The sequence below is a fragment of the Sesamum indicum genome, linkage group LG10, assembly GCF_026168435.1.
Source record: "Sesamum indicum cultivar Baizhima isolate 11 linkage group LG10, ASM2616843v1, whole genome shotgun sequence".
Lineage (NCBI taxonomy): Eukaryota > Viridiplantae > Streptophyta > Magnoliopsida > Lamiales > Pedaliaceae > Sesamum > Sesamum indicum.
In genome coordinates, this window is record NC_142666.1 from 1,654,241 (window position 1) to 1,681,499 (window position 27,259).

The following is a 27,259-nucleotide window of genomic DNA, read 5'->3' on the forward strand; positions in this document are numbered from 1 at the left end:
TAAAAAGACCATCAAAGAAAAGTGTTGTCCAAATAAAACACCCAAAAATAGTTTAGCATTGTTATAAACTTAGAAAATTTGAAGTTGTTTGCTCATTACTCCTACAGTTATATAAGAGATATAGAGAAGAGTAACTTGAGGAGAATGATATATTCTTGTTTTTCTCTTTGTGCATTCCAAATTAGGTGCATGATGATCTATTCATAAACCATAAAATTGTTGCGAGACAATATCATGAGAGGAATGCGAAGTCGATGATTATTATAGAAATATTACAAGTGTGCATTCATACACAAATACATATATATATATATTTACATTACTTTGTCTAAATATATTAATGTTTTGTTTCAACGTAATGCTAAAAGAAATTCAATACGACAGAGAACCAAGCTAAGGAAAAAAATACACTAGTATAAAATTTTCGTGATCTCAGTTAAAATTCGGCTGTGAAGTCCAAAATTGAAGAGCCTGACCCAATATTGACGTGAGATTCGGCCCAGACCAAAGTGACCTTAGACCCTTCCTACATATTGGGCTGTTTGTCTATTCTAATTTGGGCTTCCTAGATGGGCCAAGAAATGAACCCATATAGAACACAAATAGCCCATATATTGTTAATCAACTTCAATGGGCTGAATCTATCTCTCCATGCCGAGTAGGCACTTTCGACGTCATCAATACACCATAGGACTGTAGGCTTATTCATCCATCTATCCCTCCCGTTCAATTTTAGAACCGAATCAGAGATTGTGATACAAAAACAAATGAGATACAAAAATCTGATGCTCCGAATTTCATCAACTATTAATATTATTACTAATTTACTACCACTGCACTTTCCGTTTTCCATCACAATAAAATTCTCCTCGTAAATCATCCAAAACCCCCCTAGATTCAATCTCGATCTCCATTTTCCTCTGTTCCGTAGCTGCTCAATGCAATGGTGGTCTGTAAATGTCGTAAGGTACTGCTTGTAATCTGCATACACACCGATGTGGAATTTAGTTACTGAGTTTTGGTCTGGATTTTTGAGGTTCTGATTTGATGAAGCGTTGTATAATCTCCGTTTTGCCAGGTTTAGATCAGATCGTACTCGCATTTTTTTCTTCAATGAAATCAGGAGATCTTTCAATTTCAGTTTAGTTCCTAATTGATATTTGTAAACTTGGATTTGTGAGCTGTATGGTGACTTGTGATCGATCGAGTGTGATTTTTTTGTAGAGTTATGCTTTTTTCCATTATTGATGTAGTTTCAAGCAGTGGAATTCAGTGCCTTGATTATTGATCGAGATGTGGTATTGGGTGATGATGAAGAATTGTTTTGCTTTTTGCTAGCGTGAGAATTAACGCGTTCATTGTTTTTTGGGTTTTTAGGCGACTAAATTGTATTGCTTCGTCCACAAGGTGCCCGTTTGTGGGGAATGTATATGCTTTCCAGAACACCAAATTTGTGTGGTATGCTTATTTCAATTCAGAATTCTATTAGCGGATGTTTATGTTCAGTAAAATCTGAAAACGGAAAATTGGTCCATTTTAGGTGCGTTCATACTCCGAGTGGGTAATTGATGGAGAGTATGATTGGCCTCCTAAATGCTGCCAGTGTCAAGCTGCCCTTGCTGAAGGAACAGACCCGCAAACTACTCGATTGGGTTGCTTGCGTATGTAACCCTGCACTTATATATTTAAATTTTATTTTTCTTTGCTTTCAATTTGAAAATAGCTTTCCGCCCCCCCCCCCCCCCCCTCTGATTCTGCATATCTATCTCATGCTTGAATTATGCAGATGTTATACATACAAATTGCTTAGTTTCACACATTAAAAGTTTTCCTCCACACACTGCTCCTGCTGGATATGTCTGTCCAACCTGTTCAACTTCGGTATGTTCTGCTCATGGAATATCTCTCCATTTTCATATTATTTTGTCCACTATTAGTTGTTTAGTCCAAGCCCATTGTGATGATAACTTCTTGAGTTTGATTTGTTTTAGGATGTTCAATGTTGTGTAAACATAATTGTAAACCTGAGTTTGTATACCCTTTATCTTGGGTCTTGCTGACAGGTGGCCTGCAACTCTTTGCATGAGGTTTTCATAAGAATTTAGGCCGCAATATGAGTCTTGTTTCCTGTTTTAACTTTGAAAAGGATGCACTCAGCATGCAGTACTTTGATGAACTTTGCAAATGAAAGCTGAGTTTTATACTGGACAATGGACATGACATAATAAATCATAATTTGGAAATGATGATAGTGTAATAGCATCCATGTTGTGGTAGTTCTCATTTTAAAAGTCATTTGATACTGTTATTCTAAGAATAGAAGAGAAGTTATGTAGAGAGAGAAATAATTTTATTGGTAAGTACAGAGCCCTTTCTTCATCAACCTTTAGAAAGTCCTGAAGGGAGATCAAGAATGAGAGAAGTTGTAATGCGTGGGTCCTTTTGCTTAAGAGTTTCTCAGCCATTTTTGCTGCCACTTATAATCAAATATGAGATTGTTTATATTGCCATATGCTTTGTTTGCAGGATTAGTTTTACGATGTTGGTTTTCGTATTTCAGTTGGGAACAGTACCTATGATGAGATGTATCCTCATTAGAAAAGTCATCTGTCTACTTATAATCCGTAAGATATTAGATCAAATCAAGGCCATAGCTTTTGCACCTACCTGTTAAGTTTTTTTTTTTGGAGGGGGGGGGGGGGGGAGACAAGCTTAAAAAGGCAAATTGGTTTTCCTTGTATGACATCCACTGATAAAGATAATTAACTTTACAAGTTGAAAGTTTTAGAGAATTTAATTACCTTTGGATTAAAGTATTTTAGCTCCATAGCTGAATTGCGATGGCATATTTTAAGCCAGCCATGATAAGAATCTTTCGTGGATGTGTACTTGTCTAATATCCCTAAATTCATTGATAGCTTGGACTGACTGCTGGTATGTGGCCTTTTTCAGATATGGCCTCCAAAAAGCGTCAGAGATTCAGGATCTCGTCTTCATTCGAAGCTGAGAGAAGCAATTATGCAGGTAAAAATCTTGTTCTTTGCTAGAAGTGCAGCCAAGAGCATTCTTGTCTCTTTGCATGATTTTGATGCATATAAACTACTAATTAGGTGGAGGCTGGCTCTTTTGCAAGCTGACAGGTTCATTATTTTAGTGTCATTTATGCTATCCTTTGAGCAAGTTTAGTCATTTATGTTTCAGTTGATTCTTGGCTTAGTTTCATCTTTGTGCTCAGCTTTCTCGCCTCAGATTATGTGACTAGGGAATAGGTCGTTATGCAATTTTCTTTCATAGGTCAAAGTCCTTGGCTTCAAACACACTTTCGGTTGTGAACTCATTGTCCTTTAATCATATTTCTACCAGTTGATGAATGATTTACTTGCATCACGCTGTTATCCTCGGGATTTTAGTTTTCTTTTCTGTATGTTTTCATTATACATTTCCTAATGTGTGAGTGGGCAGTGGTGATGTATCTGTACTGTGTTTCAGGGGCATTGAGAAAGTTTAATTTCTTCACATATCACATCTGATAATGACCATGATTGTTTGCAGACTGGTTTGGAGAAGAACTTGTTTGGGAACCATCCAGTTCCATTGCATGGAACAGAGTCCCGAAGTCCTCCACCTGCGTTTGCCTCAGAACCACTGATTCAGGCCTCTGCTGCTGGAGGCGGAGAATACAATGGTGGAAATTTTCCTTTTGGAAAAGATGCGGCTTCTACTGCAAGACCTGTGGATTTGGGTATTGTGGAGATAGATGAACCTAGCTCAGCAACATCATCTTTACCTAATCATGATTCCAATTTCATGAAAAGCACAAATCCCGCTGGTGGTGTAAGTTACGTTGATGTTTGTTTCATTCTTGTATCGCTCACTGTTCACTTCCATGTCTTATGAGGTATATTTCTGTAAGTCGGTCTAGTGGTTTCTCACACTCTTTTGTTGCCCAGCCCGGTGCAACCACAAGAAAGAGTGCAGTGCAAGTTGAAAGGCAGAACTCAGAGGCCTCATATTATGCAGATGATGAAGATGGGAACAGAAAGAAGTACTCACGAAGAGGTCAGTGGAAGCCGTTTTGGCTATCTTATTCCTTTTATCTTCTGTTACCTTTTAGTAGCTTTGCCTTGGGTACATGGAAAGACAAGGAACTTATTTGCATTTTCTGGTGATCTTTCTTCTGTTGTTGTGGTCTGTAGTGTTTTTTGTTCTGAAACAATAGAATTTTTGCTCAATTTACTATGATTCCACTGAATTGTTTCTCTGCGCTTCTGCATTGGCCATGCCATATGTGGCTAGTGCTCGTCCTTTGCTAAACTGGAGCTGTTTGGTTGGACATGAGCTTTTTCCTTTAACGAATTCTGAACCTGCAGTCCTATGTCTTGGCATTGTGATTTTCTTTTTTTTTTTTTTTTTAAAAGAAAAGTAAATTATAAACTTAAAATTTCCATGTCAAAACTCAAGTCTTTTCATTCTGCTAAACTGGAGGCACCCAAGCATATTGAATTATAAATTACAGGTACATTTCGCCACAAGTTCCTTAGGTCGTTGCTTCCATTCTGGTCAAGTGCATTGCCAACTCTACCAGTGACTGCTCCGCCACAAAAAGATGTCTCTCATGCTGATGATGCCCCAGAAGGTCGTTTAAGACATCGTAGGAGTTCAAGAATGGACCCAAGGAAAATACTCTTAGTTACAGCCATCATGTAATATCTCCACTCTTTCTTGTTTTTGCTTTTCCCACCTATTTCTCTTGTTTATTTTTTCTTTTAAAAATTTATATATGACTGGAGCATTAGGTATCTGCATATTTTACCTTGCGAATATGGGAGAAATGTTTTTTTACAGGAATTTGGATAGGTCAAATGAAGTTGGCAACTTTGTGAAATTTAAGTGACAGCAATTCGACTTAACTTTTCCCTCTGTTTCTTGTTTCGAGTGAATTGATAAAGGAGCTTTGCCTTTCATGGACATTAGCTACATCACGGTTTAAATTTGGATTCGTACAAATTAAGTGTAGGTTGCAGGTTGCTGTTTCTCTTGATATATGTATATCACTTATATTATCTTGTGGCGGACTTCTAGCCATGAATTCGGAAGAAAGAAATAATTAGCAATTTGTTGTCCTACAGCAAGGAGTGGAGATAGAATATAGTTGCTGCTAATTTTTTGTGTTGGACTCTTTTATAATAATATATTTGATTTGGTTCAATTATGTTGAGGTGTAAGGTTTTCTTGTTTTGTACATGTACAGGGCGTGTATGGCAACAATGGGTATTCTGTATTACAGAATTGCTCAACGCGGTCTGGGTGATGATCTGGGTGGTGAAGGGCTACAGTGACCAACCTTGATGGGCTATCACGACATATATGGCGGTGCAGGCTAGGTTGGGGTGTTTTGAATGAAGAAGAGAAAATCTTGAGAATTCTTTATTTGAAATAGGATTTATTGAATTGTGTGTGATAGAGCATAAAGTACCATGTTTTAGTAGTGTCCATAAGATCATTTCGACCCTTATTTCTCTTTTCCTTGCCTTCCCTCTATATGGAGTTTAGTGTCGAGGAGCTTTTCACGGCAAATTGTTGAGATCTGTAGTCAAAGTACAGTACGGTCGTCATGTAAAATTCTAGTTTATACTGCATTTTTAATATCTCCCCTCTCTCTCTCATGATATAATGCGGTTCACTTTTAGTTTTTACACGTACCTCAGCACCTGTGCTTCTATTTCATTTAGTTGTGGAAATATATAGATCAGTTATATAATACTGGGCAAAATTCTTGCTCAAAATTAAAAATATCAACATCATTGTACAAATTGCTCCTTTTTTTTTTTTTTTTGTTGGCAGGAGTGGTTTTTATAATTATACAAAAAAACATGACTGATTGTTGTGAATAGATCATAGATCAAGAGATATATAATTATTCCTAATCATATATTGAAATCCAATTTAGGCTATGGTTTTCTTTAAACAAGCGGAGCTAAATTTAGGCTTATATTGGTGAAGCCCAACGCCAAATCATCTCCAAATTGGGTCAGAAGCCTTAGATTTAGCGGGCTGTTTCCACCAACCAAAGCATCTTTGCAGAGTGCTAGCCCAAACACGCGATCGTCTGAGTTTCACTAGTTTAAAAATTGATTTCTCATGAATAAGTTTGAGGTTATGGCTTCGAGTTCCTCTAAATATGTGGGCATTTATTTCATTTTATATGAGTCTTTGTAGTTTATTTATTACTGTCAGTTTGATACATTGATTGAATTGAGTTTAGTTCCGAAATTGAATTATTGTAATTTATTTTACCATTATCAGTAAAAAAAAAAAAAATAGCATAGCCATAGATCTCTCTCCTCCCCCCAAAAGAAAAAGAATTTTGACTATAGAATAAAATATCAAACAACAAAAGTCTTCCATAGAAACTGAGAACCCATGTTGTACATGTCAAATGTTTGAACTCTGAAGTGATATAGACACTTCAATTTTCTTACATTTACAATTAACATCAACAGTTCAATTTCGTTTTTTTCAATCTACTTTTTTTAGTATTTGACAATTTATATGTCAACCCTTTAAAAACATTTAGTAATTGAAAGAAAGGAGAACAAACAACGCCTTCATTCTACTCATGTTACTCGTCACTTTCCATGTCCTTACTTATATACTCCACAACGTATGATGAGATCAAATAGACATATAATAAATTTTAAAAAAATAAGAGAATAAAGTAAAATTTCTATATATATATATATATATATATAGTGTTGTAACACTAAGTTTGCGGACCCCATATTCGTTTTAATTCTTTATTAGAAGGTCACGAGTTTAAACCTTATTGAGAACATAGAGCTTGTCATTTGATGTGGGTGTATTAAAGGTTGTCGGTGGCTGGTTTATGTTTGATCCAACATAAACTGAATTTAATTTCTAACATGCTATTGATAAGTGAACGAGAGACATTTCGTAACGGTTAAATTTTCTAATTAATTGAGTTAGCGACAAAAAATTTAAATTTGACATAAGAGACGCTTTAAAATGTTGCGCACAAAACTATATATAATTCAAAAAAACATTGGAATTTGAAAATACTTGCTGGAAGTTGTAAAGACTTAAGCCATTGTACTTAATTGACAGTATTTGAATAATTGAAATAATAGTAACTTAGTCAGCTAGCTAATTAAGTCACAAGTAACCTGATGAAATATATTGTTTAATATCTTATAGGTTTGAGTCAAAAGGAAACTTTACAGTTCCAATACAATCAAAAATTGATATTATATATATATATATATATATATATATTACAATAATGGAAACTTATGCAAATATTGAAGGTTTGAAAGTGATGTATATTTTGGGTTGTGAGGAGTGAGTATCTCCACACAATATGCTAATTTTCAGTTGGTTCCATGGATATTACACTAAGTTTGCAGTATACATGACAATTAGATGTTGCCACATATTTTACTTTTCGTTTTAATAATAAGGAGACATAGCTAGCAATTAGCATATACCAGATATAGCAGTGTGTCGCCTAGGGCATAAGGGACATCATGATATAACGTCATCCTTATTTTCCTCCTGTTTATCATCGGCGGTCTGTTCAAGATTCCAAATTCAATGATGACGGTACCCTTCATTCCATCCAGTCTGTTGTTCTGCGCACAAATTTAATCCTTAATTTGCGTGTATTGAGTCGTTGACTGATCATTATCTTGCAAGAATATGTAGCATTCCTAATTTTAAGGAACTTTTGGAGAGAGATTTTATAATTTTTAATTTGAATGGCATGAAATGAGCGAAAGAAATATGATTTACTTTCATTTCTAATTTTATAAAAAATCCTCAACTTTTACGATATTATGATCCCTTATATAAATATGAATGGCATATATAAGTTGGGATCCTTTTTAAAGAAAACTGCATTCTAGTTTGGGTGTGTATATGACTATCATAATATATAATAAAATTATACAAATAATTTTTAATGACTCCATAAATTTATTTATGTCTATATATTTTATATAACAAAGTTTGGATTTCCTAATTTGATCATTTGTTAGGTATAATTACATTTATTTTCCTGCGGAAGTAGTTGTAATTGGACCGTTATTATTATAGTACTAATCATGATTAAGAAAGTGAGTTATAATTTAATCAAATAATTTATCGAAATGCTCGTATCATAATATATGTGCATTTAATTTAGTGTTACAAGCGTGTGGTTGTGCATACGTAGCACCATTAACGTTCCTTACTACCGTTATGTTAATTCACATGATTAGACGAAGGAGTTTATGTTGTTTTTAGGTGGAAATGCGCAAGTCATAATGGAAACAACAATAGGTAGATTATGTACAACGATAAAACATACATTTTACATTAATTCATGGGACTCGAATGCATAATTTTTATGATAAAATGTTTACATTATTAACGAATTATAGTGTTATGAAACTTAGTTTACGTATATTATTACACATCTTAGAATGAAAGGGCAATTTCTTGATTTTTATATATTATAACCATGTGAAAGTCATCCATATGTATATATATACTATTCGATTATTGGGTGTCTTGAGCAATATATGTCTGAAAGTTGGAAACACTTAAAAATGTCCAAAGTCAGCTATTATTAGCTAATTACCAATACATGGAACTCCATTTATGTTAATTTTTAGTAATTAATACTAAGGGATATTCGAATATGCTAAAATGAGATGTTAATTATTTAATTTTGCAATTGATCATGTAGTATTCATAATGAGAAGAACATGAACTCACTTTATTATAAGCAAAGTCAACAAGCTACTATTTTAAGGATATAAAATGAAATTCATTAATATGTATAAAATTATATATATATATATATAGAGAGATATAGGGATAGTAAAAAAAATTTCAAAAATCGATTAAACTGGGATCTAAATCTAACTATTTATTTTGATTTATTGAACAAATCAAGATTTTAAATTTAGAATAAAATTGCACTGTATTTATTGGTTTGGTGATAATTTTCAACTAAGAAAGTCGTCGAAACACAAACTATCAAATATATATAATGTGATTTTTTAAAATGTCTTTAAAAAACTTTTAGCTATACATATTGTTGAACTATGTGCATTTGAATTTTGATTATTCTAAATATTTGTTACTTTTTATTGCTTAGAAGCTTTAGTAATATATATTCTTAAATGATTATGTATTTTACTTTAAATATTTTGATACAAAGTTACTTTTTGTCATTTACAGAATTTCTTATTATAAATAATTTTGCTTTCTGGTACTCTTAATATTTTATTTTTATTATAAATGTTGAACCGCAAAACTGCTTAAAGCAACATAAAACTGCACTTTGGCTTTAGGTTTTTAAATTGACAATTTGATAAATTATTTTGTGATACCGCAAATCGCAATTCAATCTCAAAGTAGTTTTAGAAAAAATAATATCACATAGTGATCGCCGCTAGTCAATATTGTTGCATTTCATCTATACTATATATATATAAGAATTTTTTCTCTCACAATCGATGGTTATACCACAACACCAATTTTATTATTATGCCAATAAACATACCCCTAAATTGATTTTCTTTCTTATTTTTCTTTGTTGCTTCCTTTCTTTTTTAAAAATATGATATGTTGGTTTTTATGCAGTAATTTATTCATTATATATTTTAAAACATAAAATATTATTTATTATATGCAAGTAGTAGCAGCGTGCTACAACGGCTAATTTATCAAATTTAATCAGATATAAAATTCAATAATATCCAAAAGACATTAATCAAGGAATGAGAAAAAGAATAAAATAAAACGCCGTTATATCCGATACGGATATTTAGTGTTCTTTTCAATGAATTTATTAAAATTATAATATAATTTCGGGTAAATGAAGAGATCTCCGCAATATATAGGGTCATTTGCAGTTTGTCGCCTAATGTGTTTCTTTTTCTTTTTTTTACACTTCCTCATCCAATCTTTTAATTTTGTTGCACTTTATATTTTTTGGGGAATAATGATGGAATACTCCATTCACGTATGTTTATGTCTCTGAAGGCAAAGTTGGGTTCGATAAAACTATAAGGGTTATATGCAAACACTATCCTAACATATGGGGTCATTTGCACTTTACCTCTAGTTTTTTTATAAAATAAAAAAGAAAATAAATTGAAAAATAGAGAAAAGTTCTGAAAAATGGAGAAAATTAGAAAATTTAATGCCTGATCTATAGATAAACAACTTCACGTTACAAGTTAAATGTAGTATTGGCGCCGACTGAAATACACACATATGCCTGATGATAGCACCAACATAAAATACACATGATTTTTCTTTAATTTTTTTTCTTTCTTTTTTGGGTTTGATTTTGCTTCCTTTATATAATTTGAGTGTATTTGATATTATTGTGAAATTGAACTCTTTCGTGATTTTTTTCATTTGGGTTGTTAGAGTTTAATTTCTTAATTAGGTCGGTGAGTGTTTCTTATTTTCTCATCTGGATTTTTTCTAATCTTTGTAATATTGTGTCGATTTTGGGGTGGTGTTGAAGTATTTGGTTTGTGAGTGAAGCTTAAATTTCTTGTCCGATTTAATTAGGGGTTTCACACCTGAAGTTGCACATGCCTTTTTGATTTGATTTTAACTTGTAATGTGAAGTTGTTTATCTGTAAATCAGGCATTTGACTTTTTGGAAATTTTCTCCAATTTTTGATAAATTTATTCCTATTTTTTTAAAAGGTTGGCGGACAAAGTGCAAATTACCCCAATTGGCTTTTAACCCTTTCAATACTCGATCCAAAATCCCTCTTAGGTGCGTGAATATGCGTGGGCAGAATATTTTATTATTAATTTCTCAAAATTACAAAGTGCAACAAAATTAAAAGTTGAATTGAGAATTGTGAAAAACAAAAAGTTGGGGGCAGAATACAAACGACCCCATATGTTGGGGGAAGGGGGATGTCTGCATTTTATCCTATAATTTCAATGATTAAGGGATTTTTTTCAACAATCCCTATGGATCTATTTCATCATCTATATTATGAACACATGAAAAAAAAGGCAAATTTGAATTTTAAAGTGGGAAAATTGTTATAAGAGGAAAGTCTTGAAAAATAGTATGTAAAGAAACTTAAAAATTAATTCACATGTACATCCAATATATAGTAAGTATAAACTTTTAGTGTCATAACAACCACTCCCACAACAACATTATTTTTATGGAGGAATTTGTTTTTCATGATGTTATTTAGATTATTTGGAGGTTGTAATGCTCCCCATGTCTCCCTTATATATATCATACAAACAAAAAAACTATTGTATAAAGAATTATGGGAAAAAGATACATAAATATTATCAAGAGCAAAAAAATTACTATTTAAAAAATCATAGAAAGCTGCATTCCAAACTAATCGTATCCCGAGCATAATATAATATATTTATTAGTGTAGACAAGTGCTACACATTAATTGCAAATAAGGAGTTTGAGCGACTTATAAGCTCTAAGATCTCCTTTCTCAATGGCTATATAAGAAACATATAACGAACAATTCAGTAAAAATTTGAACACCGTCAATTACAACTAACATATATATTGTTTACACTATTTTTTTAACACATGAGAGTTTTCAGCTAAATTTTGAAAACACGAGGGGTTATTATGCAATTCATCCCTTATTTTATTTATACATTTAGTTCTTTTTTGACGAATTTATTTCTAAACATCTCATATTTGGTCATTTATTGATAAAATTGGCCATGCATTTACATCTCATGTGTTGACAAATTGTTAGCACCAAAATTGTTAACAAAATAACTAAATTTGAAAAAAAAATAACAAAACGTAATATGTTTAGGAGTAAATACATCAAAAAAAAAAATTAAATGTGTAAATAAAGTAAGTTGTATGATAAAAAATACTAATGATCGATAATTATAGGATAAAAGAATATAATTACTAATTTTATATTATTTTTTAAAGAAAGCATATCTTGATTTGGATTATCAAGATGAAGAATTGACTGAGAAATTGATTCCATTTGTACGTCTACTTCCTCGATTCCAATAATTGTATAACTAATTGTACTTATTCCAAGACTCTAATGTGGCGACTCGAATTAGCTATAATTACTAATTAATTAATGATAATTATGCTGCTACTCCCATTCCAACACTCTCCCTCTCTCTCTCTGCCACGAAAAATTAATTATTAAAACTGAATTATGAGGTTAACCCATATATTTAATTAGGCACCACAAAATTAATGTGTTTCTTTTTTATTTATAATTTCTTTTACTTAAACAAGTGCACCTCGAGTGGAATTAAATTATTACCAAGTGCTATTTATATTTATTATTTTATTGGAAATAAAATAATGTAGGTTACAAGTAATTTAATTGAGGTGCTAAAAATATAATTGATGTATGATGTCATCCGACGAATCATTAGGAATGGTAAATATCGAGTTTTTTTTTTTTTTTTTTTTACAAAAAACTAATAAGGAAATGGATTTTTTTTTATAGCAATCAATAATATAATAATTAAAATTATAGTTGTTATATAATTGATTGAGTTAAATTTAATTTATACGAAAACAAAATATAATATAATAGGGGATGGGGTGGGGGGTAGTTAGAAGTGATTGGTAGAGGAGGGGGGGAACGTGCAGGGTGTGTGTGGTGTACAATATTCTCAACGCCCAACAACCAACAACGTTGCAATCTGATTCATCATACGTCCTGACATCATCATTCCCCTTCTCTCTATCTATGTTTTTAATTTAATAATAATAATAATAATGAAGATCGTGCGTATTGGTCCGCTGCATTATTCAGTTTTTAACTGTCTTCTACTCTTGTCTCTTTCTTAAAATATCAATCACTACTTTCACTCAAGCAGCGGCTTATTTATTTATTTTTTTTATAAAGAATAGTTACACTATTTTTTTTTTAAATTTAATATAATTACATATAAATTTTCTATGATTTTAAATATTACGTTTAGTATCTATGATATTTGCTTATGCTTATAAATAGATTCATTAGTTGGTCAAAATTTATTGATTTTGTTGGTATTAAAGAAAGAAAATTAAATAAAAATCTATTTTTTGTTTGCGATGATTTATTATTGATTTATTATATATCAAATAAATTTTATTTGACTAAAATTGAGATCTATCTGAAAACAGGCCCGGACGACGGTCGAAATGATGGAATTTTGTTACGAATGGTAACCCCTTTTGACGACAGTGGTGAGGGTGAATTCCTCTCTCAAATACAATCAAAACAATAGGTACGTCATCCATTAACTCCATCCACAATCCCTGTTTAGATAAAATAGACTTGAAACTGCTAAAATTTGAATTGTTTTAGAGGGCGATCTAGCGACAACGGCATCACCCATAAAAAAAAGACAAAAAGAGGGCGACGGCCAGACAAAAGAAAGACGGCCGCCACCCTCGATTTTTTTTTATTTTTTTAAAATACATAATACTAATTTAACTATAAATATATAATACTAATTTAACTATAATAATGTATAATTTTTTTAATTAATTGATATCCATATTTGTTAAGATTTAAATTTTGTATTGTTATTTTAATTTAATTTATTAATTTAAATTATTAAATATTAACAAATTTATATAATGTTTTTGTATTTCTAAATAAAAATATTTAAAAGAAATTTTTAATTTTTTAGAGAGATGAAAATGAATTAAAAAGAAACACTCAAAATAAGTTAAAAATAAGTAAAAAAAATACCCAAAAACTATTATATAATCATATAGGAGCATTTTAATCATAATGGCAATAAAAATCATGTAAGGACGCTAAAACAGTCCCCTCCAACTGCACCATTAGCGTGTGAAAGCTCGTTTTGTCAATTCCTAACGGCAGGGGTTTAAAAATATGAGATTGTTTATTTGCTTATTTTCAAATTACAGGGGATTTTTCAGTTAATTTAGGAAAACACAAAGGGGTTAGAAAGAATTTAGCCAAATAATAGTAATAGAACAATCTAAAATGCATAAAATTTTCCTGTGTTTTAAAAAGTCAGCTCAAAACCCCATCTATTTTAAAAATAGGCTAAAACCCCATCTACTACCCTCTCCACAGTCCACCCCTCCCTCCCAACACGTCGCCACCCTTCCACACTGCCCAACCTCCAGCATAAGGGGGCGACAACATCAAATTTGTACGACTCGTCGTTGTACAAATCTACTGTTCTGGGCTACGACAGTTCTGGGTATCATCGCCCTTTGGGGGATTGCGGCGTCCACCATCCCTATTTTTTTTTAATTTTTTAATTTTGAATTTTAAATTAACTAAAAAGTTATATTAATTAAATTAAAAATAATTTATTTTAAATATCATTAAAGGAAAGTTTTAATTTCAGTTTTAATAATTATAAAAAGTATTTAAATTTAAATATAATTTATTAAATACTTTGAAGTAAAGAATAATTTAAATTATTAATATTTTATAAGTTTTACAATTACTAACATTTATATTAATTAAGATATTTTAAATTTGAAAATTGAATTTACTATTTAAGTTTTATACTTTGATGTTAATTTAAATTATAAAATTAAAAAAAAATTATATTTTTTTTCATATTTATTTTATTTTTTAGATAGATGAAAATGCATAAAAAGTAACTCAAAACAAGTAATAGATGTACATGTAAATATATAAACAAGATGAGGGTATTTTAGTCAAAAACACCAAAAAAGATAAAAAAAAAACAGCTAAAAAATATCCCCAAATGCATAATGAGCAAGTGTAACGCATTCCATTAATTATAAATGAAATGGGTATTTTTTGCTAAGTTTAACACAGGAAGGTTTTTATCTATTTTGAAAACACAGAGGGTTTTTAACTATTTCAACAAAATACAAGGGATAAAATGCGTTTTAGCCTAATAGAATATATGCAAATAAGAAAAGCCAACTTAAAAAATAGACAAATTTAAAGAAAGGTTTTGGCTGGTCGAAATGATGGAATTTCGACAATAACAATAGTAAGGGTTGGATTCTCTTCTCGAAGTCGATCGAAACAATAGGTATAGATCGTCCCATAACTCCTCATGTAATTCTAATCTAGGTGAAACAGGTCTAAAACTACTAAAATTTGAACTATTTTAGAAGTTCGTGAAACTGAGTCAAAAAATAGCACTAAACCCTAATAATAAATTTAGAAAATTTTCAGGCCTAAATAATATCTATAGAAAATATGATAAGAATAAGTAAAGCCGACTAAAAAAATTAAAAAACAAAAGAACGGCTCGTGGTTAAAATGACAGAATTTCAACAATGACAATAGTGAAATGCTAGACTCTTCTCTTGAAGACGGTCAAGACATTTGAACTGTTTAGTAGTCCACAAAATTGAGCCAAAAAATAGTTTTTCGGTTAAAGTTGAGGTCCCATGAACAAGTTCGATGTCATGCATTCTAGTCACTTTGGGCTTTATGGGGGTATTTTTGTCTCACTTATATGAGTTATTGCATTTTGTTAATTATTTTTTGTCATACTGATGTATTGTTTGAATTAATATATTGTTTAGTTTGTGGGAATTTAATATAATTATGTACATAATTACCATTTTAAAAAGAAAAAAAAAAAGGTTAACTCAAGCTCGACCTAATTCATTTACGCCCCTAATTCACAAATAATTTATTTGCACTACCAAATTAGGGTATATGCACACCTAATCATTTTGAATTAAAGAAAGGAAGCAGAATTATAAAAAAAGGGGGGGGGGGGGTCCGGGGAAGCAAAGATATCCGTGTGATGGCGATTCGACGCGTGTTTGAACCGTGAACAGCGCCGGCATCTTGGGTCTTTCCCACCCCCCAGTCTTCGCCAACCCTACACACTCTTCAAGGTATCCAACTCTGCCTTTCACTCCCGATAATCCACACTCTGTATATATTTATATTCATGAAAGGGCCTCCCCCTTTTGGCGGGAAATGGATCTTGATTCTTTTTCAGTGCGATTGAAAGCCATCTTCCCCCAAATAGTAGTGCCTATGCTTTTCCATCGCATATATTGATGCAATTTACGAGTGGTTTCAGTTATTCTATTGGGATTGAAGAAAACTTAACCAATGAACTTGTTTAGTTTTATTTTAATGTGTTTGCTGCTCATCGTTAAGTATGGAACAAATGAATCTTGACTTGAGTTTTTATAATCAGATAATGGAAAATAAAATCAGGTTATCGAGTAAAACAATGGAAAGGAGTTTCATCAAGCATTTGATCTCATGTTTCTGTTAGAAAATGAGTAGTTTCTTCAATTATACCGGCATTTGATCTCATGTTTCTTTATTTTTCTTAGCATTCGGGCCTGACTGTTTCACAGGCCTAAATGGCCCAAAGAACGACAAAATGTCGCACTAAAAATTATAATGCTTGAGTTGGTGACAATGTGGATAGGAGAATTGGGATTGATTTGAATAATCAATTAAGGATTTGCTTGAGGAATTTATTGCATTGTAGGATATCTTGAATGTGAAGCATAATTAGATCTAGATTCAGTCTCCCAAACTCTTTGCTTGTTAGAATGTATTTCTGTCCCGATTATGAGGCATGTTACTTTCCCCAGATAGCATAATATAAGACCATATATATTAGTTTCTATTATAACTTCTGACAAATGATAATATCTCACTGACGAGGCCAATGTTATTGGTTACAATCAATATATTAACGGCAGTATATAGTGGAAAACAAATATTTTATATTCTTTTAATTATATGGCTTTTTGTTGTGTCGACTTCTTCTTCTTTTTTTTTGAGAGGGTGTTCGACTTCTTTCCTGGAACGCTGAATTAAGTTAATTGTAATAATTTTTCTAGAAGTGTGTAACATAGTTCAGTTTAATTTCATAAATAGGTTTACAACACATAGAACTGAAAATATATGATACTTTTCATTTGTCTTTATGTTGTGTATTGCCGCTAATAGGGATTTCCCTGGAGAAATTGTTTTTACTAGGAAATTTATTCTATTTTCAGGAAAAGTGGCTTCTATAAGCTTTACTTTAAGCAGCTGCATCGGACGCATGATAAATTCAGTGATTAGTCTATCTTAATGTTGTAAAAGAGAAGGCGATTCTTAAAAGTATGGAGCATCCATTTACTTGTGTATCATCATATACATTGTCAATTTGCTAGAATATCTTCTGTGGGAATAACCCTTTATTTCAAAAGGATTTAGGAGAAGTTATTTATTTATAAAGATGCCCAGCTGTTGGATTCTGTGTAGAGTGACAACTAAGTATATTTCATATATTATATTCAGATAATTTTCAATTTACGCGTGTTTGAATCTACTGTCTTTATTTTAAAAAGAACATACAGGATTTTTAATTCTTGCTATATTGGCTGTAGATTCTGAGGATATTTTGATGTTATTGGCTCTCTAACTTTCTCAAGTAAACATTGATATAGATTTGATAATCTAGCTGATTACCTGTAGAGAGTCATGTAACCTTTAATCATGTTCTTCTTTAACATCTCATCATTGTATCATTCATGTACTTATGTAATGTGGAGGTTTCTATAGTAGTTTCTAAAGTTGTTGGTTTTCAGTGACCTGACTTGTGGTCTGTAAATTTGGGTTAACTGGATTAAATTTTCCAATCATTGCCTATGTCCAAGATTAATTATTGGTTCCTCAACTATGATTTTGTTGATATGCTCAGTCTGTTTTACAGAGTAAGCATTTTTAGTCATGCTGGTATGATGAGATCCTTTAATTTGGTAATCTTTGTATATGATCTTAATTATGAGGAGTCTGAAACAATATAGGTTAATGAACTGGTTAATGACCAGATGCTCGTGCAGTGTCTGCTCACGACATTTTCTTTGGAATTAGGAGCATTGGGGACAGGAGTTGGAAAAGATGTGTCTGGGGGCTGCTCCAAACAGTTTTAAGATTTTCAGACTCACCTCCACATTCATTCTTTCATCTACATGATATGACATTCTCATCCTGTTAATTAAACAATTTGTGATGTTACGAAAAGGACCCGCACGTTCTCTAGATTGCCAGGTGCGATTTGGAATCCTCCCTTCCCCATATCTGAATCCCAGTTTCTTGTTTAAAAAGCCTGATATTTGACACTAACTGATGGCAGTTAATCCTTTGTGGTTGATCAAATGATTGGAATATCTTAATGTGTTTCTTAAGGTTCTGAAAGGTTACAATATTTTGCCCATTATTGGCTGAACTTGGTCTCCTTGAGTTGGTATATGTCCCAGCTCGTATTCTTGTTATTTGATTAAGAAAGTGGGACCTCCTTGCATATATAAATTAATTCATTAAGAATTGAAAAAACTTTTTCTATAGGGTATATCTCTACTGATGACGTTATTTTATTGTGGCTAAGAGTATAAATATGTCGTCTCCGTTCCTCAACATCTCCAAGCATTGAGCTTGTCTTTGATAGTCAAAAGCAAAGAAAGACATCCTCTTTAGGCTTTGAATTCCTGCAAGAAGAACATGGAAACTGTAGGAACAATTTCTGAAGGGGAATGGAACTCCTCCTTCAATGGGATGTCTTCTGAGGAGGCTGATTTCATGGCGCAATTGCTTGGTAACTGTTCACTTCCAAGTGAGGTGCCAAATGGTGCTGCTTCTAATTTTGCTGTCTCTTCTACTTTTTGGCCTGCTCGTGAATCAAATCTGAACATGACCAGCGTCAGTGAGAATGCTGCAATGTACTCATCGGACGAAACTAACATTACTAATATGTATTCTTTTGCACAAGGGAGTAGTTATAGTGGAGGGAGTAGCGTTATTTTCCCCTCTTCAAGCCATGAAAGCTACTATCCTAGCGGCTCTCATCAATTTTTTCTGACTAATAACAATATCATGACAATGGATTACTTTAACAATAGCTCCCGAGTTCCTTTTACTGACAATGTAATGGAAAGGAACCACTTCCTAAACCAGGATGTCAGCAATGACAGTATGGAGTCGGACGAGAAACTGCCTGAAGACGTTCTTCAAGGGAAGAATTTTCAGCCATTGAAGGAAGATAAAACCAGCAGCCCTCCGGAGATATCCAAGAAAAGACCTGGAATCCCTGGAGGAGTAAGTAAAAAAGAGCTTTTTCACATTTTATGATTAGCATTTTACCCATCTCATGCTGTGGAATCTGATATAATTTCCCCTTTTTCTTATTGCGCTTTTATGCAATGCCAGTTCCAGAGGAGCAAAAGAAGCATGAAACTCAAGAAATGTGTCAAAGTTGATGACGAGAACGACGAAGATAATAATAATAATAATACCAGTTTGATGCTTCATAGGCAGAGCTCAAGCAGCTGCTGCTCGGAAGATGAGTCCAACGCTTCACAAGAACTGAATGGAGTGGCCTCAAGCTCCAGCTCGCAGGTCAGCGGGGCTCTCAACTTAAGCGGAAAAACACGAGCCAGCAGGGGATCAGCTACCGATCCTCAGAGCCTCTACGCTAGGGTAATTATCTTAAAAGTGTTTAATAATCAATAATTTTAGATTGTCGACCCGTCTAATGATATTCTTTCCATAATCTTGTAGAAAAGAAGAGAACGAATAAACGAACGGCTAAGAATCTTGCAGAACCTCGTTCCTAATGGAACCAAGGTAAGAAAGCATAGCCGAACAAAACTGAATTTATGATGTATAGCCTCTTTTCAATGTGGAAGAGAATTCTTAGACAGTCTTGTTACAACAGGTTGACATAAGCACAATGCTTGAAGAGGCTGTCCAATATGTAAAGTTCTTGCAGCTTCAGATTAAGGTAAAGGAAATGTCTTGGATGAGAGTCATCATGAGCATAGCGTCACTTGTGTTTGTTATACTAATGCTGGAAATTTTTTCACCATAAATGCAGCTTTTGAGCTCTGATGATATGTGGATGTATGCTCCTATTGCTTACAATGGGATGGACATAGGGCTTGATTTAAAGATTCCCACTCCGAAATCACAGCCCTGATGAAGATGAAGATGATGGCTTGATGGTGCTGAATTTTCTTTGAATAACTACCACATGATAGAAACTTGGTTGCCAATTTTCGTAATGTTTTTTTGAAAAGAGAATATAAAAACATAACTAATCATTCTTTGTTCATTTAGGCACTTGTATGGATGGGTTGGTGGTGATCAAATGTGTGATGAGGAGAAGAGTTGTGATTATTATAATATGATGATGTTAACTTTAATTAATATATAAAATGTGGGATTTTGAAGAATGTTTTTGCATTCTGTTTCTTTTTATTTAAGGTTCTGTTTGTTTCATTTGAATATATTTTGAAGATTAATGCATTTATCTTTCTGTTGCTATAAAAAATAATTAATTAATCATTTAAAGAATTTTCTGAGAAAGGCTAATTATATGTGCTCATCTTACATACTTATATTTTCCAAAAATTTGTTCCAAGATTTGTATGTTTGAACTATCTTATTCTATAATGTACGCATACTTTAAAAAATTACTCAGTGCACTGTAAGACGTGAACAAGGCATTTACATGTCCCAAATATAAAATACAAGAAAAAAGATGCGGTATCGAATATGATTTAGAGGCGTGTTTGGACATGTTTAAGGTTTTTTATAATTTCAAAAAGTCTTGAGCTGTCTTAAGAGGAAAAAAAAAAGGAGTTTTGAGCTAAATAAAAAATAAAAAAGAATTCAATCACTCATCTCAGACAAAAGTATTGGGATGAAATTATTAAAAATTCAAGAGATGGTCGTGATGATTTAATTAATCTGGATGATTAGAAATTTTTCATTACGTATTTTTTAAAATAAACTGATTAATTATATTTTTGAAGCCACATTTAATTAAGAATTTAAATGTAAGACATACTTATTTTATGTTATATCTTGATCTTTTCCACATTGCATATTTTAATTTTATGAAAAAATAAAAATATATTATATATAGCTGTGTTGTGTTCTAATTTTTAAATTTTTGGTATTGTCATATCCGTATGACAGTAGATTTTATGAGAAACTGAACATCAGATAATGTGTGCATGACCCCAGCTATTACAAAAACATTATTAGATTTTATTTAAAAATCCTACAATCTAAGTGAACAATTTCATCAAATTTTGTATATTTTTTTTCACAGTACAAGGATTGTTATTGCTAACTCCATTGAGTTCGCCTCCATACAACATATGAAAACCTCTATTTTTTTTTTGTATATATTATTCAAAATAAAATTAAAAAAAGAACACCTTAGAATTAGATAGAAACAAATCCCTAACATTTTTTACACTTGTTCAACAAAAGACGTTGATTTTGGCCCTTCCGATAATCCTTGGATTTACCTACACTGTTTTAATTAACTTATTATATTTTCAAATCTTTCTTTTTTCGGTATCTTTGTGCTAACGATCTCTCGCCCGTATTGAATCTTAAACAAAATGAGGGCCGCAATTGCAAATACCAAGACTTCCATCCCTCAACCACATTAATTCAAGCATTATGCGTCTGCCGATGTTGAGGATTATACGCTGAATAGTTAGATGATTGCAACATACATCATCATCGTTCCTTAAAAATAAAGAAGATATTGCAACGGTTGATACACCCAGTACAGAAAATATCGGGTACGACCACAAAATCATCCGCATAGGAACAGAGTACAACCTCACTGCCAAGATTATTACATGTAAGAAATCCCAGGTTGCTCCAACAAAGCCATCAATTGTCATGGACATTTTAACACCATTCACCGAGAGCAACAATATTAATTAATACAGCATTTTGGCGTAAACAATAAAGTTGACTCTCAAGAAACATGCAGTCACGACCAAGGATACATCTATGCAAGAGACGAGCATGATTCATACACTTGTAATTAATCTAAAAGGGCACAACCTAGAATCTAAATAGATTGACCTATCATTTTTCCTGTGTGCCCCAACACAATCCTGATTTGGACATATGCTCCGTATGAAAGAAAAAAACCAGGACGATTCTTGTTTTACTTATTATCCGACAAACTTTACAAATATATATGATTCCACCTTTGAAAACCTTGGTTGGGAACAGATGGTCAGTTGCTCAAGCCCCAACATGAGGAGGAGTGACGGTTGAGCATCATTTTCAGGCACGATCTTCATGTACATGATTTGGGACTTCGTTTTGGCTGTCTAGAGGCATGTATTGTGCCATTATAGCCCGTATCTCTGAGTCCATGTACGACTGAAATATGCAACCGGTGATAGTCATTAGTAAAGGAAAAACAAGGGATTTCTAGCAAAACCTTTAATTTTGGAGACTGAAATTGATTTCCAACATTCTGTATGTAGAAAACATACCCTCAACCGATATTTGTACACAAGATACGCTCCGCCAGCAGCCATAGCTAATCCAATCAAAATAATCCAAACTGCAGTCCACGCAGACTTGACCTCGGCTGTTGTTTTACCTGTACAAGAAACAGAACAGATATAAATCAAAGATTAGGGGAGCACCTTATAAAGACACAAAGTAACAAAAATGTGCAAGTGAACCGACTTATGCAGGTGTCGTGCTCCCTGATATACAACAAGTCCCCGCTACAAGCGCACTCATAACTGCCCCATGTATTCTTGCAGCTGCATTCAGGGCATTGGCAGGCTTTCTTCTCCTTGCATTCATCGATATCTGTATGTTCAAAAATGAATCAGGGAAGCAGAGCAGTTCAACCAGAAAAGTGCAGATAGCTGCACAAGAATTTCTTGATTAGCTTCGGTTTTCACATTTTTCAACTGGAGGGCATATATTTTGTGTATCAGATACTTAGGATAAAAATCATAGGTAGGGCAGAAATAGTGACTATAGTAGGCATCAACTAGCAATACTTTTCTCTGACTCCCACGGTTACCGGGGATGCGTCATATGGTTCTAAGTGAGTGACAGAATTGACAAATCTAAGAACAGGAACTTAATTAAAGCATATATGTTGACACGGGTTGAGTGGTGAAGACACATTAAATGGTATAGGCATTAATATCCATTTAAAATGCAGATCATCCTTGTATGAGTCCAGGATGTAAAAGTGTGATACACAAATGAAGAAAGTTGTTTTACCTACACAACTCTTGACACCATCACCTCTAAAGCCTGGGGGGCATGTACACTTTCCCTCTTCATTATCCTGTTGAGAAAATATAAAAAAAAATATATCCATTTAATCCAATTTTTAACTTCGGGATTTGGAACATATTCAGGCATTTGCAAGATTAACCAACCACGCAAGCAGAGAAAGTGATTCCATTTCTGTTTTCGTGCCAACAGCCTCCATGACTGATTTTGCATCGCCCAGGTCCACTTGCTGCATATGGAATGATTTATTCAAGATTAGAATCACAGTAGTTTGTAGAAGAAATAAACTATCTTAACTCTACAAGATAAAACATGACGAGACATGATTCACTAAAAATATGCATGCTAAAAAGCAATGTGCACCAGAATTAATGGTTCTGTTCAAGAATCATAAGTGCACATCTTAACAATCAGGAATTATAGTTCAATTGATTGGAAACTGATTGTCTATATTTATATGGCATGACACTGCAGTTACTTGAAGATGTGAGCATTAAATATAACAATCAATCTGTTTAATAATTGTCTATAAACAAAAAGTTCACTTCAACTATACATAATAGCAGATGGTGAATCTTTGCATGACAATAGTACATTGCACAAGTGCTAGTGCTATCATGTTTTTTAAAGCATTCTGTTAAACCGGGAAGTCAAGCCAACAATATTTGGTTTATAAATTCCTACGACGAAGATTAACTAAAGGACATTTTTGTACATAGTAAATATATTAAATGTTTGCAAAGCTATTCAAATTCAAGCATAGATGTTTATGCGATTTGAAGCTATTCCGATTCAAGCATAATGAGTTTATGCGAGCAGATAAAGGACTTCCAACATGCAGCTGCTTCCAATAGCCATTTTCCAGATGATTGATGGAAACTATTTGCTATAAGCACAACAAATCAACATACCAACACAAGAGCTATAGCCATCTCCCTTAAACTGCACACCGTTGACTACAGGGCATTCACACACTCTTCCTCTAAATGTGTCCTGAATGTGCACATACATATGTTAGAAATTGAAAATGCAAAAGACAAAATCAGCAAACTATCAAAACAAGCACCTTGCAAGCTGTAATATTAGCGGTTGTGTCTTGCCAACAGCCACCATTGTTCTCCAAGCACTCATTGGTTTCTACATCTGCAGTTAAAAAGCACAATTCCAAGTTGATCATGTATGTACATACTCTCATATCAATATCTGCATTTACTCTAAAGGCAACGTACCACCAGTTAAGCAAACAGATGGCTCGGTGGTTTCCTCAAAACCAGCACATAATGCCTTCAAAACAGCACCTTTTTCCAATTTCCCTGTAAAGCATGGGCATTAGCAAGAATGATATTAAGACTACCCCATGGGAATTACCTTTTTCAACGAACAGACCTCGATATTGTCGGTTATTCACGACTAGGGTAGGAAGTATCGTCACATCACCACGTGATCCTTTTCCAATCTGCAGAACTCTTACTTGTCAGACATTTTACATGATCCATCATGTAAACATAATTACATTACATAAATGCAACAGCAATTCTGTTGATTCACGTTTTACATTGAAAGTTCATCATAATACTCACTTGAGCATCCTGCTCTTCCTTCAGAACAGGATTGTCCGAATCAGCATCAGGGTCACCCATGCATTTTTCAATTTTTTTCAGATCAAGCCCTAATAAGCAGGCAACAATGGTATATGATTATTCCAAAATAAAGACATGTGTGTTAACAATGAGAGGCATGAAAAGTTACCTAAAGATCTGATGACACCTTCAGCACATTCCTTGTTGTATTTCTTCTCCTTCATGGGGCATCTGATTTGGAAATCAGTGACATAGTCCCACCAGATCCATGGTTTTTTGGTCTCATTGGCCACTCTGAACACACATAGTTGTCTCAAGTTCTCAAGAACCACATCCTTTCCTTCATAACCAGTGCTGAAATCTTGTTCAGGGTCTGGAGCACAATATCTTCCATGGTTGATGCATTGAGATTTGCATTGTTTGCTTATGGTGAATGCCTGAGGGCAATACCAAGTAATATAATGAGGGGTAAATTGAGTATAACCACCCTTTTCAAGAACCTGGGCTGCACCCTTAAAATCCTTCACAAACTCCATCAGCATGTCACACTTAACCCCACACTCATCATTGCTGTTACTCCACAGTTCATATTCAACTCGATCATCTGGGTGAGGAACAGCTTCTCTCCAGTCAAGATTCACATTCACCATATCCCCTCCACTGATTGCTTGCTTTAATTTTTCACCGAAATTTTTATCAACCAATGCAGATGGTATTGTTATGTTCACAATATATTTGGCAGACGCTGCATCCTCTTCAGGTGAGTCCATTGTGATTAATGGTTCATCAAGGTCGTCAGCCACTAGAACTGCAGCAGCACCGGCATTTTGGGCATTCCACACCTTTAAAGCAAAAAAGCAATCTGCAGTGCAGGAGAAAGTCAATGGAGATACGTACAATTTGATCCAGTAAAATATATTAGCACCCAAATACCCATCTTAGTACATATTCGAGGTTGTGCTTTTGCTCTCACACACACACAAAAGGAGGCATACATATAAGCACACAACCCCAACTTCACAAAACTGAAATCCAAAGCAGAAGTGCTTATAAAAGAGTTTCACAATTGAAACCTCTATGCGATAGAAATTATAGAAAAAACAGAAATCATGAAAAAACTTAATGAAGAGGCGTGGTAAAACATGACTCCTATAATTGGCAAAACTGCTATTTCCAGAAAGAACCAAAAAATTGAATTCAATCAAGACGGATAAATTAGTTAATTCAGAATGCAACCAAAAGGGTACCTTAAACAGCTTAGACATGAATCATATTACTCAAAAGACACCTCTAACTATGAAGGCCATATTTCCAAGCATCTAATGCAAGGAAAACGAGAACCCAAACTTAAAAGGGAAATTTACAAACTAAAACATCAAGAAATCTAAAGAAATCTCTCCAACTCTGTAAATTAAACGAGCAAAAAGTTTTCAAAAATTCAATTAAATTAAAAACACAAATGCTGCTCCAGAAAATAAAATTTTTGGCAAACAGTACGACCCCAAGAAGAGAACTGTTTGATTCACATGGATAAGGAAATTATCTGAATTAATCAAAAGGGTACAAATAGAAATCTATAAAGTCACCTCAGACAATCAATTTGACTTAAATTGAAGGAACAAACTTCAAATTCAATCCAACTAGCAAATTAACTGTCGGCGATGAAAAGGTCCTTGCCAGTATCTAACAAATTAACCTCAGACAAAAAGAAGAAGAAGAAGAAACATACTCGACCTATACCTCAAAGAAACATCAAATTGAAGCTGAACTAAGAAATTAACAAAGATAACGAAAAGGGCATCTCGATAAATGTTTAAAGAAACAAAGCCTGAAATAAAAAAAAAAAAGAGAAAAAAGATAAGAAACTCCCAAGAAAAAATCATGTACCTCCACGATCAACAAGCACAAAGTTCGGCATAGCCCCAGCTTTAGCCTTGAAAGAAATCCCAAAATCATCAAAATTTTTGCACCCTTTCCTATTATCCTTGGGATACACCACGATTCCAGCCATACTTCCCCCATACTGTGGAATCCCAAAGTTGCCAATGGCGCTGTCGTGAGTCCCCTTAATGCTCTCTGGTGACGTCACCCTCAAGCTGTTCTTCTCCACCACGAACCGACCCACAACCGCTTGTGTGAAAATCAGCACCCAAAACCCCAACAAATTCGCAAATTTTAACCTTATAGAGCACCCCATTTCCTTCTACTTCCAGAAGCAGCAAGTAAAAATCCGAGATTTGCTAGCTTCTAGAAATTTAAAGGGGGTTTCTCCTTTGTTTTCCTGGTACTCTGGCAAATATCAACTCAAACGCGCAGTAAGTGTGCGAGTCCGTGAATTTTTGGGTGGATCGAGGCTTGAAAAGGATGGAAAATCTTGATGAGTTGGTGAAGAGAGAAGGGAGTTAAATTTACAATAACGGGAATGCTCTTCTTTTTCTCTCTGTCTTGAGAACAGTGGGAAATAGAAATGAAAGTCGTCAACGTGTGAATTAAGGAATAGACAAAAGGATAATATTATATAGGGATTATTTTAATTTTATCCCGCATTTTAATATTTTATATAATTTATTGACAAAAAAATATCGAATAATAACTTTTTGCTTA

The 27,259-nt window shown here is 33.3% G+C and overlaps 3 protein-coding genes across 10 annotated transcripts; 2 read left to right on the forward strand and 1 right to left on the reverse strand.

The window, feature by feature from the left end:
* Nucleotides 1-705: 705 nt before the first annotated feature.
* Nucleotides 706-5,696, forward strand: LOC105172668 (uncharacterized). The gene is made up of 9 exons (XM_011094203.3): nt 706-967; nt 1,378-1,458; nt 1,541-1,661; nt 1,787-1,881; nt 2,953-3,024; nt 3,553-3,834; nt 3,951-4,059; nt 4,517-4,703; nt 5,252-5,696. The coding sequence occupies exons 1-9, from the start codon at nt 944-946 to the stop codon at nt 5,337-5,339; spliced, it is 1,059 nt and encodes a 352-aa protein (XP_011092505.1). The 5' UTR covers nt 706-943; the 3' UTR covers nt 5,340-5,696.
* A 10,029-nt stretch (nt 5,697-15,725) lies between these two features.
* On the forward strand, nt 15,726-20,224 carry LOC105172667 (transcription factor bHLH84). 8 transcript variants are annotated; one of them, XM_088885552.1, is made up of 6 exons: nt 15,726-15,874; nt 17,006-19,088; nt 19,200-19,469; nt 19,551-19,616; nt 19,708-19,773; nt 19,867-20,224. In XM_088885552.1, exons 2-6 carry the CDS (start codon nt 18,495-18,497, stop codon nt 19,966-19,968), a joined length of 1,098 nt encoding a protein of 365 aa, XP_088741678.1. In that variant the 5' UTR covers nt 15,726-15,874; nt 17,006-18,494; the 3' UTR covers nt 19,969-20,224. The 8 variants fall into 8 exon arrangements, with proteins under 8 accessions (XP_088741678.1, XP_020552815.1, XP_020552816.1 ...); XM_020697156.2 differs by having other exon boundaries at nt 17,801-19,088; XM_020697157.2 differs by having other exon boundaries at nt 17,825-19,088.
* A 1,353-nt stretch (nt 20,225-21,577) lies between these two features.
* Nucleotides 21,578-27,140, reverse strand: LOC105172666 (vacuolar-sorting receptor 3). The gene is made up of 12 exons (XM_011094196.3): nt 26,543-27,140; nt 24,825-25,517; nt 24,656-24,744; nt 24,462-24,531; nt 24,305-24,388; nt 24,142-24,218; nt 23,987-24,068; nt 23,222-23,304; nt 23,061-23,127; nt 22,506-22,634; nt 22,307-22,416; nt 21,578-22,190 (listed from the first exon to the last, which is right to left on the reverse strand). Exons 1-12 carry the CDS (start codon nt 26,850-26,852, stop codon nt 22,092-22,094), a joined length of 1,893 nt encoding a protein of 630 aa, XP_011092498.1. The 5' UTR covers nt 26,853-27,140; the 3' UTR covers nt 21,578-22,091.
* Nucleotides 27,141-27,259: the final 119 nt, after the last annotated feature.